Below are 18,710 nucleotides of genomic sequence, written 5' to 3'. Positions count from 1 at the left end.
AGGAGGCAAGTGCTGGCTTCAGCACCTTACAGCCACGTCTCCCAGAGCCCTTTGCGGCACTGTTCTTCCCAAAGCACCTTCTTCACAGCACATGCTCAGCACCACTGAAATGCAGCCACTTCTGGGGTGGGAGACCAGCACGCTGGGAAACTTTGTCTCAGAGCGCAGGGGGGCACTCTTTTGGAAAGGAGCCAGAATTCACCGACATCCCCGCAGAGCAGCCTGGGCTTGGTTTCTAAGTGGTGTCCAGAGACCCATGCACGGCAAGCGGTGTGAATTCCTCGATCCCGGGTTCGCCAACACATTTGTTCTGTGGGCCAGTGGGGAAAGACCCGCTCCCAGCCCCCCCTGCTCCTCTCCCTGCGCCCCTGGCCTTTCCACTGCTTGTTCCTCAGTGTTACTGTGCAGCCTGCCAGCAAGGCGTCCCGGGGCCCGGGTGTGAGACACGTGGCTCACCCTCAGCAGGGCAGGGGGTGGGAATCCCAGCACCCCGCCTTGGATGTCACAGCCAAGAGAGCTGAACATGCAACAGGGGCTTTGGGGGGCGAGGCCCTGGGTCCAGCGTTCCCGTGCTACTGGGTCATCACCTTGGGCTGGTGTACGTGCTGAGACGCCACACCACCCTGCCGGGGGCAGCCTGCCTCCTCGCCACACCACCCTGCCGGGGGCAGCCTGCCTCCTCGCCACACCACCCTGCCGGGGGGCAGCGCATCCCTTCCCTCCCTCCCCGCCTGGGGGCAGCGCGTCCTTTCCCTCCCTCCCCGCCTGGGGGCAGCGCGTCCTTTCCCTCCCTCCCCGCCTGGGGGCAGCCTGCCTCCTCGCTTCCTGGGGGGGCAGCGCATCCCTTCCCTCCCTCCCCGCCTTGGGGGCAGCGCATCCTTTCCCCCCTCCCTGCTGGGGGCAGCCTGCCCTCTCCCCCTGCACTCCCTGCTGGAAGTTTCTGGCTGACCGCACTCCAAGTGTTCGATTGAGAATGACCCAGGGTTCATTTCTCTCTTCCAGGCAGCCCCTGGCCACGGCCGGCTTGGCTGGTCGCGTGCGTCTTTGCGCTCTGAGGAGGGCGGTTTTATCTGTGTTCTGTTCTGTGTTCTCGCTCGGCGCCCCCAGGCACGTCCGGTACCCACACAGCTCCGTCCAAACTGCCCCCCAGCCCAGGCAGCCCTGAGCCCTGCCTCGTGCCCCACCTCCAGGTGCCTCCGCTGAGGCTGTCGGTAAAAGGCAAAGGAGACGCCCGCGCTGGGGTGGTCTTTGGCCTTGGCTTCACCAGGATCAAGGGGTGTTTTGAACTCGAGTTCAACCTGCTCTTCCCAGGGATTGACCCCCACTTTAACACCTGCTGCAAAACACACTTGTTTCTCCTACTCGGGGCGTGGCCTTTGCAGGGTTGGCATCTTCCCTTCAGGAAGTGGACAAACCTTTGGGTCCTGCAGCCCACTCCAGACGTTTGGGGTCTCTCCCGCCTTTGGCTGGAAGGCTATCCACCCTGGCCCCGTGCAGAGGGCTCCTGGGATGCCAATCCTGCCTGAATCTCTCAGGCCTTTCAGCCCCGTTATCATCCGTGACCCTCGCTCCTGCTGGTCATTTCTGGAAACCGGGATGAAGAGGCCCTGGAGGGAGGGTCTCTGGCGAACACGGTGCTGAGTCGCGCACCCTGGTGGGTTAGGTTGCCGTTGGTAACGCTGGTATTTCGTCCTGGTGCTCCTCGTGTGACGTTCCATTTTCCAGCTGCAGTGCAAGGTGGGGGTGCTGCGTGCTCCATAGCTGGGCTCCTGGCTACTTCCGAGACTCACCTCTCTCCCCAAATACTGCCATGGTACTTACCAGGTGCCTGGCAGAGATGCTGGTACCAGCCCCTGGAATGTGCAGGCTCTGCCCGCCCTTGCTCCCCCAGAGTCCAGCTTCACCGAGGCCAGGGCTGGGGCCGGGGAGGGAGAGTTTGGGGACATCAGGTTTTCTACCTTGGCCCAGCTGGGCTTTGGGATGGGCTAGGAATTAACGTTTTGCCTGCACCCCAGAGCTATGGATGGTGATTTATGCCCCTGGCATGAAGTCAGACAGTGTTTGCAATGAAGGTTATACATCTTCTCCCTGGCCGGCTGCCCGCACAGCCCCTCCCATCCTCCCCCCCGCTCCAGAGGGCAGGAATCACTCCTCTTTGATCGCAGTTCTTGCTGCGAGGCCTGGCCTTAGCGCTGCCCTCCTGAAAACGCCCCATGGATGCAGCAGAGCAAAGAGCATCAGGAGCTAGCCGGGCAACGTGCTCTTCAGTGACGCCGGATGGCTCTGCACGGGCCTGCGGCCTTGCTCCTCTGAGGAGGAAATCCAGGAGAGTAGCTGGCCCATGACAGGGGGGGCCCTCGTGGCGCTGTCTAAGGAGCTGGCTCTTGGCAGAGATGCAATCATCAGCCATTGGCATTTCACCTGCTGCGTGATGCGGTCTCCAAGCCAGTGCCAGGTCTGGGTGCATTTACTTCTCACTTCCAGTACTGTCACTTACTTTGTCCCATTTCCTGAGGTGGCAGCAGCTGGAGCTATTTATGCTTCTCTAGCGTCTTTCATCCAAGGAAATCAAAACACTTCACGAACCTTCGTTAAGCCTCAACCAGAAACCCTGTGGGGTAGGTGAGTGTTCGCTCCTGTCGCTAATGAAGTGCAGCCACCTCTGGGGTGGGACGCTGCAGTTGCACGTGCAGGTTAGAGCAGGAAGACATGAACACCCTGGCCAGTGGAAACGGCGCTGGGAGTGTAAGGAGTGGAGCTGGGGGGGGGGGGGAACTTTCAGCCTTTGACATTTTTCAACAAAAAAAGAAACAGTTTTGTTTGAATCTGGGCGGGACCCCCGGGTTAGCAGCCCAGCACTGAGGGAGAGGCGCGGAATTGTTAACGATCAGTGTGGCATGCCACTCGCAACCTGAAGTGCGAGTAAGCAGGGGCCAGGAGACTAGAGGAGAGAACTCCCAGGCACAGGGGCTGAATTCGGGTTTTGCCGGTGGGTGCTCCTCTCCACCCGCTTCTCGTGCGAGCGGTGGACAGGGCCTCGGGGCAGGCGGGAGAAGCAGATGAGTGGAGGGGGCGTCAGGGCGGAGCAGGGGGCAGGGCCATGGTCCAGGCACTGGGGCCCACAAAAGATTAATCCAGCCTGGGGGTGCTAAGCACCCCCCTTATTTTTTTCAGTGGGTGCTTGAGCCCCAGCGTACCCATGGATTCAGCACCTGTGCTCCCAGGGGCTAGTTTGGATCTAGTTGTACGGACAGCGCATCCTCCTTAGCATTGAGCATAGGCAGGACTCTCTCCTAAGGGAATTCCAGTGGAAGGGGAGGAAATTTTTTAATTACCCCGGGTCCTTTTTATTTGCACACGAAGCAAAAATAGTGCAAAGGCCTGTGAAAAACCCCCAAGGAAAGCAGCCCTGCCGTTTGCACATCACTGTTCAGAGAGGCGGCGTGATTGCCAGTGTAGTTCTGTGAAATCACATACAGACGTAAATGCAAGAGGAGACTGGAGAATCATTTAACTTCCCTCCTTTGCACTCCCTTTTTCTAACCAGTCAGTGCCATGTAACAGCAGCGATGGGTTGGTACCGGAAAGGAGGGAGGATAGAGAAATGAGCTTACGTCCATGCATAAATCTTGAATGAAAGCTAACAATAAGAGAGCCCTGTGGGAGCTGTTCACTTCTTTACGATTGGCTCAGCTCTTGGGGAAGAGGCTTGCTTCAGAGCTGAGCGTAATGAAGTGTGTGAAGAGGCTTTGTAGAAGGCTAAACGTGCCCAGTTTGCGTCTTGCTCTTGATGATGGGTTGTGGCTGGATTTTTCCCATTACTCCCCAAAAAGCGAGAGCTGTGTTGGGCCCCTCTCTTCTCAAGCTGCCACTTGCTGTGGTGGTTTGGGTGATTTTTGGAACCTAGCTATGATGAAATGGACTGAGACCCAACAACTCATGCCACAGAGAGGCCACCAGCCTGGAGCAGCTTCACTTTACCGCTGAGCTGGGTTGGATTAAACCTGTTACCTAAAACAACACCTAACTCCTATATAGAGCTTTTTATCAGTAGATTTCAGAGTGCTTCACGGTCTCTAAAGGTCACAGAGATTGAGCAGGATCTGGATTCAACCAAGCAGGATTCGGGGTTGGCATTCTAGCCACTGGGCCACCCTTTCTCCTAGAGGAGTAAAGTGCCAGCGTCCCCTGAGCCATTTGGTCCGGCGCTGTCCCTTGTTTAATTTCCTTTTCAGATCTACTCATTGCTCAACTTTTCTCTTGACAAAAGCAAGGGGGGGAAAACCATAAAAAATTAATAAGAGAATCGATGGCCCATCTCGCGCCGAGACTGTGTCGAAATGAAATCGCATTCAGGCTAATGGCCCTAATTAAAGACGTTATTACACAGAGGAAATAAGGAGGAACCAGTGATTAGTGGCAGTGTTTCCTACGCTCATTAAATTGTCCCTTCGCCTGGTTTGCTTGTGAATGAGGGTTTCTAAGGCCTGTTCAAAACCAGCTCAGTGACTGGCCCGGGGAGAGGCTGTGTAGGAAGTTGCGGCTGTGTTATGAGAGCACAGTAGGTTTGGGTGAGGGGTCTCTGCTCAGAGGGGATGTGGTGAGGGAGCACACACAGGCATTAGCATCTCCTTGGGCTGTGTGATCTAGTTCAGAGCCCTGCATGATGGCTGGGTGTGTGGGATGCAGTGCGAGCTTCTGGATGGGACACGATACCAAGGTCCTGGCCATTGGTGGTTGCACTGCCACTGTCTGGGGTGCACTGTCTCCCCACCCCCATTTCCCGGACTGGGAGTGGGTGGGGTGGGGTCTAGGTCAGCCCCCTGACGGAGCACCTACCTCAGTGAGGGAGATCTTCAGCTCTAACAACAGACACAACAAGAGGGGAAAAGCCATTCCTGCACCTTCCCCACTGCCCTGTCCTCTCCTGCTTGGCCATAACTAAGCTCCCCGCCCTCAGTAGCAAAGGCCCCAAAGGCGGAGTTTGCATCTTTGCTGTTTCCCAGGTTTTTGTTTTCTAAAATCCCCAGATCCTCAATATTCATGGTTTTAAAAAAGAAACGTGGGTCGTGTTCTTCCCCACAGCTTGATCTCGTCCTTCGATCTGGTAGTGCCGTCTCTTCGAACTAGCGAGGAGTGTTATTTATTTTGAGTGGCCCTGCACATCTCTGACACGCTTTGGCTTCTGTAATATCTGGGAGAAATATTCCAGAGACTCCCTTGATAATGCCAGCCTTGTCAGTGAGGCGGTCAGGTGTTTTTATCCTGTCAGTTCTTTATTTCCAGCTTTGAAAGCTGACAAAACCTTTTGTAAGTCAGGTTCCTTGTTTTCCTCAAGTATTGCTGGATGGGATCCAGCCTAACCGCTTCCGGGTATTCAGAACTCCCTTCCCTGGAAGAAGCCCTTCCATTGGGAGCGGGTGATGGCTGACTCTAGAGTCAGCCCTTTTAAGGGGGCGCCTAAGCATAAAACAACTAGATTTGGGGAGCTTGTGCCCTGCGGCTATTCTCCCACCGATGTGCTTGAGGAGATGGTGGTGTTAGCCCAGCAGCCCGAGCCCCACGAGCCCGAGTCAGTGGATGTGGGCTCGGAGACTCACTGCAGTGGGTCGTCTTTTGCAGTGTAGACGTATCCTGAGTGTCTGAATGAAACACTGAACAAGCATCGTTAACGTTCCCATTAAGAAGAAGACCAGCTCCGAGTGTCTGTGCTCATTCTTCCCAATCCTGGGCATCACGGTAGAGCCTGGGGACCAGCTACAACAGAGGAGTAGGTCCTGACCCCAAAGTGCTTCCAGTGTAAATCATTCCTGTTATCTCTGCACTCCAGATGCCCCTGATCACACTGAGCACTTCTCTTTCCACTGGTCTGCTCCTGGCAATCACAGAGCAAGGCGCTGTTCTCCTGTGTGAAGCGGTGTGTCTTGGTTGGACATCTTGTAGTTATAATTTTTTTTAAAAAACCCCACCCCCAGCCAAATGTTGTAATTGATTAAATGATCCCCCACCTAGGACATTTCAGGGGTCCAAGGAGGAGGACACCTGGCTGCCATGTGTAAAAACAGGACTGTTCCAACCAAATTGGCACGTCACATTACATTTTACATCACTGGCGTCTCAGTAGACTTGTGCAAGGCCCCACAGGAAGGCTGTGGCCAGTGTTGAACCTGGATCTGCCATGGCCCAGGCTAGCACCCTAACAACGGGACCAGGCATCCCTTCCGCCTGCTTCTGATAAAGGCCCCGATCTGCAAAGTGCTTGTCCATTGACTTCAATAGGACCTGTCATGCTTAAAGTTACACACGTGCTTTGCTGGACAGGGGCTGTAATGTGTTTGCCCATCTCAGAGGGAGGCACAGTGCATGTTTCCCAGCTATCACACTCTGGCTAAGTGGGTTCCCTTTGAAAATAGGTAATCCCTCCACAGCCCCGTGTTACAGGTGAATCTTCCCCGCATCCTTTTGTCCTACAGGCACGTTAGCTATGCTAATTAATTTAATAAATCCAGTTAGGCCCGGAAAGCACATTAAGGATGAAAAGCACCGTGGAAACACTGACAAATCTTATTATTCTTCAAGGTTTTCACCCTTTTTCTGCTAAGCAGAGCTGGGTGAAAGGGGCAGGCTTGGCATGTTTTGTAGAAATCTCCATTGTTTCGCTCTGTCGTTTCCTGGCTCAGAACCGTCGCTTTGTGCAAAATTCCACTCTCTGATCTGAAAAGCTCGCCTGTAGTGTGACTTCCATTTAATCTGAAAGGAACAAGAAAAATCCAGGCCAAGGAAATCTTTTTGTACCAGTGTGTTTGCTCTTCTCCTGCAGGTTCCTCCCAAGCGGAAGGATTCCCACCTCCAGCAAGCGCATGCTAACCTTTGCTCTTCCTTCAGGTTTCCTAGAACAACGTGTTAACACTCGCTGCTTGCTTTGCTAGACGCATCGAGGCCCCTTCTGCCATGACAAGTTGGGCACAGCGGCTGAGCCTCTCTCTTCCCAGCGCTTGGAATGAAATGTTTATCCCACCCTCCCCCGGAAAGCTCTGATTGGAAGTGACACATCCATTAAAAGCAATACACATTTAGCCCCCGTGCAGGATCTTCCTTGGGCTCGTTGAGTAGGAGCATAGTGTAGCGACAACATTGTGCAACCAGCCTGAAAGCAACGTGGAGAAGCAAGTTTGTTAGAGCCGTTTTGCAACGACTTGCCCCGGCCGCAGTTAATGTCCTGGAGACGGTGGAGCCTCTCGGTAGCCTGCTTTCTTTGGCTTGCTTCTGTAACACTGCTGCAGCTCAGCTCCTGCGGCGTTTAGTGGCGGAATAGGGGGGTTCCTGGTAAAACGTCAGCCCAGTGAATTCCATCTCCCCTGCCTGCGTTCCCACTTCACCTAGTCTCTGCAGTCTCACCTGCAAAATGGGGCTAATGGTACTTGCCTGCCTCCCGGGCCCCTTGGCTTGCACAGCCTGTTGTGAATATACAGGTGAGCTGAGTCTCATCACTATCACAGGCTCGTCCTGGAGTTTTCCAGCTTGTCCGCGTGGAGCCAACGCTGCCCTTCTAGTGCCCGCGTGCCAAGCGCCCTCCTTTAAACCCCGCTGCTCTAGCACTGCCTCCTACGAGCCGCTCGCTTCCTCTTTGCAGCCGCAGGGTGTCCCGGCTGCCCGGCCCCTCAGTTGTCGGGGATGGGGAATGGACGCTCCTGGGGCGGGCACCTTGCCCTCAGACGGGTTTGGTCAAGTGCCACGAGCTCTGTCACTGATCGTAAAGTAATGGGCCCAGAACAGTCCTGCGCTGTTAACGGTTAAAGCCCCCACTTCCTGCTTAGAAGTAACGCACTTGCCAAGCAGTGACTTCCGTTAGCTTGTCTCCCTCCGCAGCAGCTTTGCTGTCGAGTCAGTGACGTGGGGGGAAAGACTTTTGCTCCCATGCAGTTTTGCAAACATGGTAACTTCACACCACTACAAAGCAGGCTACAGAAGGTGCAATCCAGCTGCAGTTCACTCCCACAGCTGCTGGGCCAGAGAAACCAATCTTGGGGCAGCAGCTTTTCATTCTGCTCCTCACCCCCCAGGGGAAAGACCCCGTCTCCAGCCCAGCCCCAGGACATTTCTGCTGAGTAGGTTGGCGTCTATTGCCCAAAATTGGTGTCGATTGCCCAAAAGGCTACAGACTTGGCTTTGGGCTGGGTCCACTGTGGACTCATCCAGAGATTTTAATTAAGGCCAGAAGGTACCATTAAGCCTGCATAACGTAGGCCAGAGAAAAGAGAGGATGCTGACGTGAATCTAAAGGTTGCTGGGAAGACCCCAAGATCTCAGTACCTCTCCAATGTCTGCTACCTGGCCACAAAAACTTGTGGGACGTATTGTCCTCTCCAGTGGTCTTCATAAACTCTGCCCTGTGGTGGCTGACCAGCCATGGAATAGACTCTGGGCCGCATTGTCAAGCCCACAGACGGCTACAATTTTAATTATTCTATTCAAGTCCCCCGTTCGCTCTCAGCCTAATGCGCTGCAGCCAAACCCCGAGACTCTCCCTGAAAAGCTGCTGTCCTCTCGGCCAACAGCAGCCACCGACGGTGCTGAATACTTGAGAAAAAAACCTTTTTGGTGGATGTGGCAAATTGATTGCTGGGGGGTAGTAAAACCAAGCTCTGCTTGCAGAGGAGCTTGACAGGCATGACTAAATCCCTCCTTGGAATAATCCGTTGTGTGGAACTCGGCGTAATTCTGCACCCTCTCCAGCACTGGAATCCACCGATTCACTGGTTCCCCAAGGTTTATCATCCACACGCGCAGCCCAGTTATAGCCTGGGAAATTGGAACTGACTCTAAATCATAATTTTGTCCTTAAATTGTTGTGTTCCAATGAAAGACTCTTGATTCAGGAGCTCTCAGAGAGTTAATTACTTGCCATTTCCTGTCGCCTTTTAAAACGTTCCTTGACACCGAATTATGCCTTGGCCCAGTCCCTTAAATCAGCGATTCTCAGACTTTCAGGCCTCGTGTACCTCCTCGAAAGCTCAGCAGTCCTTGGTGCCCCTCCTCTGTCGCTGTAATCGGTGGATTGCTAATGAATTGCCGGCAGTGGCAGAGCTTGAGAACAGCTGCCGTAAGCAGCCTGGTCGCTGTGTGCATCGCTGGGTTCACTGCACGATGACTTTAGCAGATTCTTGTGTTTATATACAGTTTTGCACTCACAAAACTCGGTGACCATCTCTCTGAGAAAGGGAGGGTGTTGCATTTAATGGCACCTTGCCTTGTGCTGTCTCCCCCCATGTCATGGGGTCATCGCTCATGCTGTGTGTTGTAGACTTGGCAGCTGACAACCTGATGTATCTGCCTTTGCATTTGAGTCACACTCTCTAACTGCTCCTGTCAGCCAGTCTCTCACACCCTGACCCTGGTGATAATGAGGCTGTCGGATTCAGACAAGCGTGGCATCAGATTCCCATCCGTTCCTCGCCCGCCCGCCATTGTGCGGCTCGGGGAGCGTGTTGGCTGGGCTCCGTATGATTACCGGGCCTTTCCCTTCCCACCGGGGCAATTAACCAATTCATTAAAAACGCTGCTGGACTCTAGACCTTGAGTGTACAGATAGCAGGGCCCAAGGGAGCAAATCGTGAATTTGTGCTGGTGAAAGGAGCTGCATTCTCGCCCCTCCCCAGGCTGAAGGATTCGTTGTCGCCACAGCATGGGCAATAACACGCTGAGTGTCTCCCCCACAGCTCCCTGCCAGCGTGTCTCGGCCCTGCATGGCAGGGGGAGAGAATTCCATCGCCGTGGTCCAGTCGCTCCCTGGCTGGCCCACTGAGGCTGCAGCGTGTAGTGAGGAGCCCTTGGGAAGTCCCAAGGAGCGGGATTGGCAAAGGAGAAGCCTGCTGCATCCCATTCCATGTGCTCAGGAAAGGGAGTCAGTGATCGGGTGAGCTGGGACCCGGGGGTGGATGGACCAGCTGACCTCCAGGAGGAAAAGAGGGCAGAGAATGGAAGCTGTCGCCCTGGGAGGCGAGGGGGGCAAAGGCTCAGCCCTTCCCCTTCTAGGAGCTCTGCACCGGGGAGAGGGGTCTGCAGGGTCAGGGGAGACAGAGTGAAAGTGGGGAGAGAAGTGGGGCGGGGACAGGGCTGGACTGGCAGGAGTGGAGCTGCTGAGCTAGGGGGTGTTAGTGGGTGCAGAAGGCTGCGGGGAAGCGGGGAGGGCAGAGAGGAGGCAGGTTAGAGGCAGAGGGCAGACGGAGGGGTAAGGGGTAGTGGCGGGTAGAGAGGGGGCTCTGGTGGGGGCACTGAGTGTCCAGGACCATCCACGTTCATTAAGGCCCCACCATGTTCCCCACCCCCACCCCCCCGTAATTCGAGCACTGCCTAGCAGCTGAGTCTCTTGTCTAGTCCAGCTGGGTGAAGAGCCTGTCACAGGCCAAACCTGGGCTCTGCTACACCACCCATGCAGGGCTTGCTTTGTGGGCGGAGCTCAGGACCCCCGGTTTGTACAGCACCAGGCACACCCGAGTTGGAAGAGCGCAGCCTGGCTCCGCCAAGAGCACTTGGAGACAGGCTGGCAGCTGTCTGGCTCGGCCGGCTTGCTGGCTATTCACCTTTCCTCCTGATCGAATACCAGGGCACTAATAGGGCAGAACACGCTCCACACTGCTGTAGGCCAAACACAGGAGTGACACCAAATCGGTTCAATTTTTTCCAATCCAGTCTGCCACTTTGGCAGTCTGTCTAGATCCGTCTGTCCAGGTTCTTAGATGGCACCCACCACTGTGCTATCCTGTCCCCTGGCCTGGGCCTCACTCCCCTGACCTGGGCCCCCTAGACCTGTGTCTACCCCCACTCTCCTGGACTGCCCCTCCCCCCCCCGTCTCCCCAGTGTTTGTGGTTTGGAGGGAACTGCTCTCATTTGAGGCTGAGCTCAGACCAAAGTCCTGCTTCCAAATGGCCCCAAACTCAGAACTGAACTTGGAAGCTGTAGGTGGCGGGTTCCCCAGCCTGCTCCCCCTGCAGCCGGGGGTTACCCTAGACTGATGCGGGAGGAGGCGGTCGCGCTTCAGCCCCGGGGGAGACGGGAAGCCCCCGCTGCCTTTGCCTTTCACCCCTGGTTCCTGAGAGCTATCAGCCCAGGGAGGCTGGCACAGATCACTTCAGCCTCGGGTTTCCAGGGTGCAACCGCCAAAGAAAGGGCATTTAGTAGAAAAGGCAGAGTGCAAACGGGCTCAGGGCCTGCTCTCTGAACCCCAGACGGACTCGACTGTCGGCCCCAGGGGCCCCGGCCCCTGGAGCAGGTTTGGAAGACTTTGCCTGCTAGTGCCCCATGACATGGATGGGTGACCTCTGGCACATGTGTGGGAACTTCCAGTGACTTTGTGTTTCTGTGGAAGGCTTTTACTGTAGGGAGAGGGGCACTTGTTAGCGGGAGCTGTGGGGTAACGTGTAACTGCTGGCAATGCACCGCGTAGCCCTGGGGGAGAGAGCGACATGCAGGCGCTGGCCGTCTGGGGAGATCAGTGGAAGGCCGGGAGCTGGGCAGCCCTCAGCCCCCCGGGCAGAGGGGCGGGTGACGTGGGCCCCTGCCCAGAGACAGGTGATGGCTGGAGAGCTGATTGGGGTGGACCCCAGGGTGCGGGGTACGGGTGCAGTGACGCCGACACTGGGACAGGGGCAGTGGCTGCTGGTTTGGGTTTCCCGGGGTTGCTTCAACGGGGCTGGCCTTGGGGAAGTGCTGTATTAATCCGGCTGCCGCCCCGTAGGGTTCCTGAGACTCCGGCAGGGGAAGGGGTGTCAGTGTCTGGAGGCGCAGCTGGCCCTTGTATGCCGGGAGCAGACTGATGCCCTTTCCCCACGCGGCTCTGCCAGGCCCGGCAGGACGGTCACAGGGCGATTCCTCCCCCAGTGTGTCCGCTGCGAGGTCTTCCATGTCTCCAGCTCCATCTAATGTCCAAGAGAGGCATTGCTCATCATGCGAGCCGGGTGCCCCATAAGCAGGGGTCTCCAACCTTTTTACGCCCAAGATCACTTTTTGAATTTAGGGGCAACCCAGGATCTATCCTGCCACTTCCCCAAGGCCCCGCCCTGCTCACTCCATCCCCCCTTTCTCCGTTGCTCGCTCTCCCCCACCCTCATTCACCGAGCTGGGGCAGGGAGCTGGGTTTGGGAGGGGGTGCGGGCTGTGGCTGAGGGGTTCACAGTGTGGGAGGGGGCTCCGGGCTGAGCCTGGGGCAGGGGGTTGGGGTGCAGGAGGAGGTGAGGGGGGTGCAAGCTCTGGGAGGGAATTTGGGTGCAGGAAGGGGCTCTGGGCTGGGGCAGAGTGTTGGGGTGCAGAGGGGGTACGGGGTGCTGGCTCGGGGGGGGGGTGTCAGGGCTGGGGCAGGGGTTTGGGGTGCAGGAAGGGGTTTGGGTGCAGGAGGGGTTTGGGATGCTGGCTCCGGGAGGGGGGCACTTACCTCGGGTGGTGGCGCAGCGGGGCTTGGCCCTACTCAGGCACATCGGCACCTCCTCCCCATCACGAGCTGGGCCACCCTGTCAGCCAGTAGTGCACCACGTGGCCACGCCACTCCCTCCAGCTAAAGGGAAAAGGGGTTTGGGTGCCATTGCAAAGGCTTGATTTCTTTTTCCTTCGTTTTCTGGATGGTTAAAAATATTTCCAGGGCGGTTGTTGCAACGGGAGTCACAGCAATAACTCGGCATGGAACCCTGAGCCCCCCGGACCTGGTTACGATTGTAATAGTGAGCAAGGGTTTCATTAACCTTGGGTCCATAAGACACCCCCCCATTTCCACCCAGCCCAAGGCCTAGCATGGCTGCTGGGAGCACTCTGCCGTTAGCCTCTTCCCTGGCTAGAATTCACCGTGGATGCCTGTCCCGTGCTTGTGCTCTCATTTCTGATCCTCAGACGCTCTTTGCCTCTCACCCGTTAATCCATCATTGTTTTGCTGGCCGAGTCGGGGACAGTGGCTCCGTCAAAGGCCTTTTCGAAAGTGAACCCTCCACAGCTCAGCAAGGGAAGAGTTTGAGGGGTTGGGCTCTGTGCCAGCTCCTGTGGGTAAGAAGTGAGAGGTCGCACCGAAGTCTCCAGAATGAAAGCTGCAGCTCTCCTTCCCTGCGGCTGCCTCCCCGGCTGGAGTCTCTCTCAGGGGACTGCACTCAGGGCTTGCTTGGCAGTAATGGACAGACAGAGTATGCGAGGCTGCTGGACACAGACAGACCCTGTGGTTGTCTCTGGCTCCAAGACTGATGGACACAGCCTGTGTGGCTTAGTATCACCCTACAGCTCTCGGCCTGCCCTAAGCAGCCGTGGATCGCCCGATTGACTATTCCACACCACCTGCTGGGACAAGCATGCTGCTGCTGGAGGACAGCAGTGGTAGCATGTGGCGGCTAGGCTCTCACTGCTATGTGGCGGGAGCACCTCCCAACGCACCAGCACGGTGGCTCAGCTTTGCAGCCGGTGCACAGAGCATTGAGAAGGCAGGTGCGCTTGGGAAGGGCAGGGTCGCATCTGCTTGCGCTGCTCAGGTCAGTCAGTAAATGGCGGGAGTGTTGTCGTTAGCGCATGCGGGGAAGTTGGCGAGTTGCGTCCCTCACCCCAAATACCCTGATTTGTCTGTCTAACCTAAAGCCGGAATCGGACTGCACAGAGTAATGACCGAGGGAGGAGAGTCTACATGTCTGTTTATCGTATACATTTGTTTTGGGGGCCCTGCAACAGGCACTGTTAGAGGGGCTGGAGTGCATCATGCCACACAGCATTGGAAAGAGAGGCTCCCAGTCTGTTACCATGGAAGATGCGAGTTGTACGGGTGATCTGGACAATGATGCCGAGCAGACAGAGCGCTGCTCCCCAACCTGTCTGACAGCGTGGGGTCGCCATCTGAGATCGGACTGAATTTTCGACCATGCTGTACTGTGCTGGCTGCCAGCCTCCATGCAGGTCGGAAGAATTAGAATCCCAGGATGTCCGGTTTCAGAGGGGCAGCCGTGTTAGTCTGTATCAGCAAAAACAACGAGGAGTCCTTTGGGCATAAGCTTCCGTGGGCTAAAACCCACTTCGTTGGATGAACCAACCAAGACCACCGCTGTCCACTGAGGCTAGCGAAGGCAGTGCTGCTGCATGGCGTGTCTGACCCACACAGAGCCTTCCCTGACCTAGTGCTTTTAGAGAAAAATCTGATCGTTTTGGACAAACATCCCATTTCACTATTGTTTTCTCGCTATGGTCTTGATCCTGCACACTTTACTCACTTAAGTACTCTCACTGAGCTTAGTGGGTGAGTAGGTTCCTGCTGCTCAGCTCCTGTTACGCTACATCCTTATTGATTCATGATTGTAACGAGAGCCGGTGTCCCGTGAATACTGGTGAGTTGGTCTAGGGACTAACATCCACATTATTTTTAAAATTTCGGTAATAATCTCCTAGAAACTGAAGCATTTTCATGATTTTTTTTTTCTTTTTAAATCTGAATGTCAGCCATGAAAACAGAACAACCAGCTCCGGTTAATCATTTCTGCTCTTGGTCAGCTAAGGGGGGCTGCAGGTCAAGCCCCCATCAGGACAGGACTGTGGTTGTTTGTTATTTCTCCACATATTTCCGAGTGCACCATTGGCGTTTCATGCCATCGGAGAACCATCTGGAGCTCTTCCCTCAAAAGGCTTGACTCGGGAAAGCTAGGCTAGGCAGCACTGATAAGAAGTCAAGATGGTCAAAAACACTAACTCCTCAAAGAAAACAAAAAATCTGATAGGCCCCTTCTCGGCGGGAGAATGACTCTAATTCCAGCCTAGCCCTTCAGAGGGAAGTGAGATAAAACCTGGTTATCGAATGATTCTTGGACACAAGACATTAATTTCAGCCTTTAAAAAAAGCACAGGAAGAACAGCAGGGTAATAAGCATGTGATTCAAATGGCCTTCAAGGTAGAGATTGATCAATTTAGTTTTAAAATTCTTGTTAAGTGGCTACAGGGGCCCCTAGTTCTGAGTGACTGTTACTAGACTGCATCAGAGGCAGGCTCAGAGAAGCAGAGCAGAGAAGCATAGGTCCATCAATGGCTATTAGCCAGGATGGGCAGGGGTGGTGTCCCTAGCCTCTGTTTGCCAGAAGCTGGAATTGGGTGACAGGGGATGGATCACTTGATGATTCCCTGTTCTGTTCATTCCCTCTGGGGCACTTGCCATTGGCCACTGTCAGAGGACAGGATACTGGGCTAGATGGACCTTTGGTCTGACCCAGTATGGCCGTTCTTATATTAAGCAGTTGTCTTGGCTTTAGGGCTGCACACATAGAAAATGGGAAATGACTACCTAGGAAGGAGTACTGCGGAAAGGGATCTGGGGGTCATAGTGGACCACAAGCTAAATATGAGTCAACAGTGTAATGCTGTTGAAAAAAAACCGAACACCATTCTGGGATGTATTAGTAGAAGTGTTGTAAGCAAGACACGAGAAGTAATTCTTCCGCTCTACTCCACGCTGATATGGCCTCAGCTGGAGTACTATGTCCAGATCTGGGCACCACATTTCAGGAAAGATGTGGACAAATTGGAGAAAGTCCAGAGAAGAGCAACAAAAATAATTAAAGGTCTAGAACACATGACCTGTGAGGGAAGATTGAAAAAATTGGGTTTGTTTAATCTGGAGAAGAGAAGACTGAGAGGGGACATAACAGTTTTCAAGTACATAAAAGGTTGTTACAAGGAGGAGGGAGAAAAATTGTTCTTCTTAACCTCTGAGGATAGGACAAGAAGCAATGGGCTTAAATTGCAGCAAGGGTGGCTTAGGTTGGACATTAGGAAAAACTTCCTAATTGTCAGGGTGGTTAAGCACTGGAATAAATTTCCCAGGGAGGTTGTGGAATCTCCACCACTGGAGATTTTTAAGAGCAGGTTGGACAAACACCTGTCAGGGATGGTCTAGATAATACTTAGCCCTGCCACGAGTGCAGGGGCCTGGACTAGATGACCTCTCAAGGTCCCTTCCAGTCCTATGATTCTATGAAAATTGTTCCTAGACACCCTTTCCCTCAACCCAGCCTCCCCGCCGCGCAGGGTAAGTGTGCTGAGTGTGTCCCGGCTCTCGGCAGCCCTGAGCCTTAATGGCAGGGCCCAGCAGGGTCTATCTTGTTAGCGTTCCTGGTGTCTGCTCTCCGAGCAACAGCAACGTGCCCTTGTTGATACGTGCCCTCACAGCCAGAAATCTGTCTTTTTCCTGTAACAATTTAATCAGTCCCCCAGCTGTCCTGCCCCTGTAAATCAGAGGCTGCACGCTAGGGGGTGCTCAGCTCCACAGGACTGTGTAACATCACTGAGGGCAGAGGGAGATGCTGAGACTTACCCAAACTTCTTCCAGTAGGTTGTGTAGCCTCGTTCATCATGGCTTTAGGAAATGCATGCGCTGTAGGGGACTGAGTCTGTCTCCCTGCAGGTCCCCCGATAAGATGTTAAAGGGATGCTGTATTTGATCTTAGAGGAAAGGCCACAGTCATGTGAATAGCAAAACACGGCAATCAGGTAGCACGTCTGTATGAAGTGAATGGATCAGATGTCTCCCACCGCCAGGGCTGGGCGTGTCCCCCAGGTGGCAGGCCTGGGAAGCGGGTAGCTTTGTGAACTGGCCCCACTGCGGCCTGCTCCCTCTCAGAGCTCCTCCGTCCGGAATTGTCTCTACCCATGCTGTGCAGCCTCTGTTCTGTTTCCCTCCTAGGCGTGGCTGACCGAGATCCATGAATACGCACAGCAAGATGTGGTCCTCATGCTCCTGGGAAATAAGGTGAGTTGGGCCCGGCCACGTAGCCAAGCTAGTTTCCAGGCAGTCACGCTGTCTCATTGCCAGTCAGGTCCAGGACGCCCCCCGCCTATGGGAGCTCCGCAGTAGTGGGCATTAACCATCTGCAGATGTGGTTTCAAAGCCTAACATTGGCATGAAATGTTGGGGGCTCTCGGGAGCCCAGGGATGCCTTAGAATCATAGAATCATAGAATATCAGGGTTGGAAGGGACCCCAGAAGGTCATCTAGTCCAACCCCCTGCTCGAAGCAGGACCAATTCCCAGTTAAATCATCCCAGCCAGGGCTTTGTCAAGCCTGACCTTAAAAACCTCTAAGGAAGGAGATTCTACCACCTCCCTAGGTAACGCATTCCAGTGTTTCACCACCCTCTTAGTGAAAAAGTTTTTCCTAATATCCAATCTAAACCTCCCCCATTGCAACTTGAGACCATTACTCCTCGTTCTGTCATCTGCTACCATTGAGAACAGTCTAGAGCCATCCTCTTTGGAACCCCCTTTCAGGTAGTTGAAAGCAGCTATCAAATCCCCCCTCATTCTTCTCTTCTGCAGACTAAACAATCCCAGCTCCCTCAGCCTCTCGTCATAAGTCATGTGCTCTAGACCCCTAATCATTTTTGTTGCCCTTCGCTGGACTCTCTCCAATTTATCCACATCCTTCTTGTAGTGTGGGGCCCAAAACTGGACACAGTACTCCAGATGAGGCCTCACCAGTGTCGAATAGAGGGGAACGATCACGTCCCTCGATCTGCTCGCTATGCCCCTACTTATACATCCCAAAATGCCATTGGCCTTCTTGGCAACAAGGGCACACTGCTGACTCATATCCAGCTTCTCGTCCACTGTCACCCCTAGGTCCTTTTCTGCAGAACTGCTGCCTAGCCATTCGGTCCCTAGTCTGTAGCGGTGCATTGGATTCTTCCATCCTAAGTGCAGGACCCTGCACTTATCCTTATTGAACCTCATCAGATTTCTTTTGGCCCAATCCTCCAATTTGTCTAGGTCCTTCTGTATCCTATCCCTCCCCTCCAGCGTATCTACCACTCCTCCCAGTTTAGTATCATCCGCAAATTTGCTGAGAGTGCAATCCACACCATCCTCCAGATCATTTATGAAGATATTGAACAAAACCGGCCCCAGGACCGACCCCTGGGGCACTCCACTTGACACCGGCTGCCAACTAGACATGGAGCCATTGATCACTACCCGTTGAGCCCGACAATCTAGCCAGCTTTCTACCCACCTTATAGTGCATTCATCCAGCCCATACTTCCTTAACTTGCTGACAAGAATACTGTGGGAGACCGTGTCAAAAGCTTTGCTAAAGTCAAGAAACAATACATCCACTGCTTTCCCTTCATCCACAGAACCAGTAATCTCATCATAAAAGGCGATTAGATTAGTCAGGCATGACCTTCCCTTGGTGAACCCATGCTGACTGTTCCTGATCACTTTCCTCTCATGTAAGTGCTTCAGGATTGATTCTTTGAGGACCTGCTCCATGATTTTTCCAGGGACTGAGGTGAGGCTGACTGGCCTGTAGTTCCCAGGCCTTCATCTCGAGCTGGCAGGAAAACCGCTTTGTTCCTTATGCTCCGTGAAGCAGGCGTCACTCAGAGCTGGGGAACCTCCCCAGGAGGCTTCTGGTGCTGCTGGGCCCTCAGCAAGGTCTCTTAGCAAATGTAATCAGGAGAATTAGGTTATGAGGGGATGCAGACTGGGCTAAATGTCCAGCAGTGCCCTGCCCTCACTGTGCTGCGGCATTTGCTGGTCCAAGGGCCTGACCCTTACCAGTGATTGGGCTCCCTTTCTGAGTATCCAAATTACCAGCTGCGTGAGTGACCCTGGGGTGGGGTGGCCAGTTACCGACATGGAGGTGAGCGGGGTCCTGTGTCTGGGGAGGTCTGTGTAGGAAGAGCCCTGTTCCTCTGACTCAGCTGGTTT

At 54.5% G+C, this 18,710-nt stretch overlaps 1 protein-coding gene across 1 annotated transcript in view; it reads left to right on the top strand.

Annotated features, from left to right (window-relative positions):
• RAB26 (RAB26, member RAS oncogene family) overlaps positions 1 to 18,710 on the top strand; it is a 210,423-nt gene that overhangs the window by 183,277 nt on the left and 8,436 nt on the right. Inside the window, exon 6 of the mRNA XM_074965011.1 lies at positions 16,687 to 16,752. Within this exon, the coding sequence (XP_074821112.1) occupies positions 16,687 to 16,752 (66 nt within the window). The remainder of the gene's footprint in view (positions 1 to 16,686; positions 16,753 to 18,710) is intronic.

The sequence above is a fragment of the Natator depressus genome, chromosome 10 (assembly GCF_965152275.1).
Source record: "Natator depressus isolate rNatDep1 chromosome 10, rNatDep2.hap1, whole genome shotgun sequence".
Classification (NCBI taxonomy): Eukaryota; Metazoa; Chordata; order Testudines; family Cheloniidae; genus Natator; species Natator depressus.
This window is presented reverse-complemented; position numbering and strand designations above follow the sequence as displayed.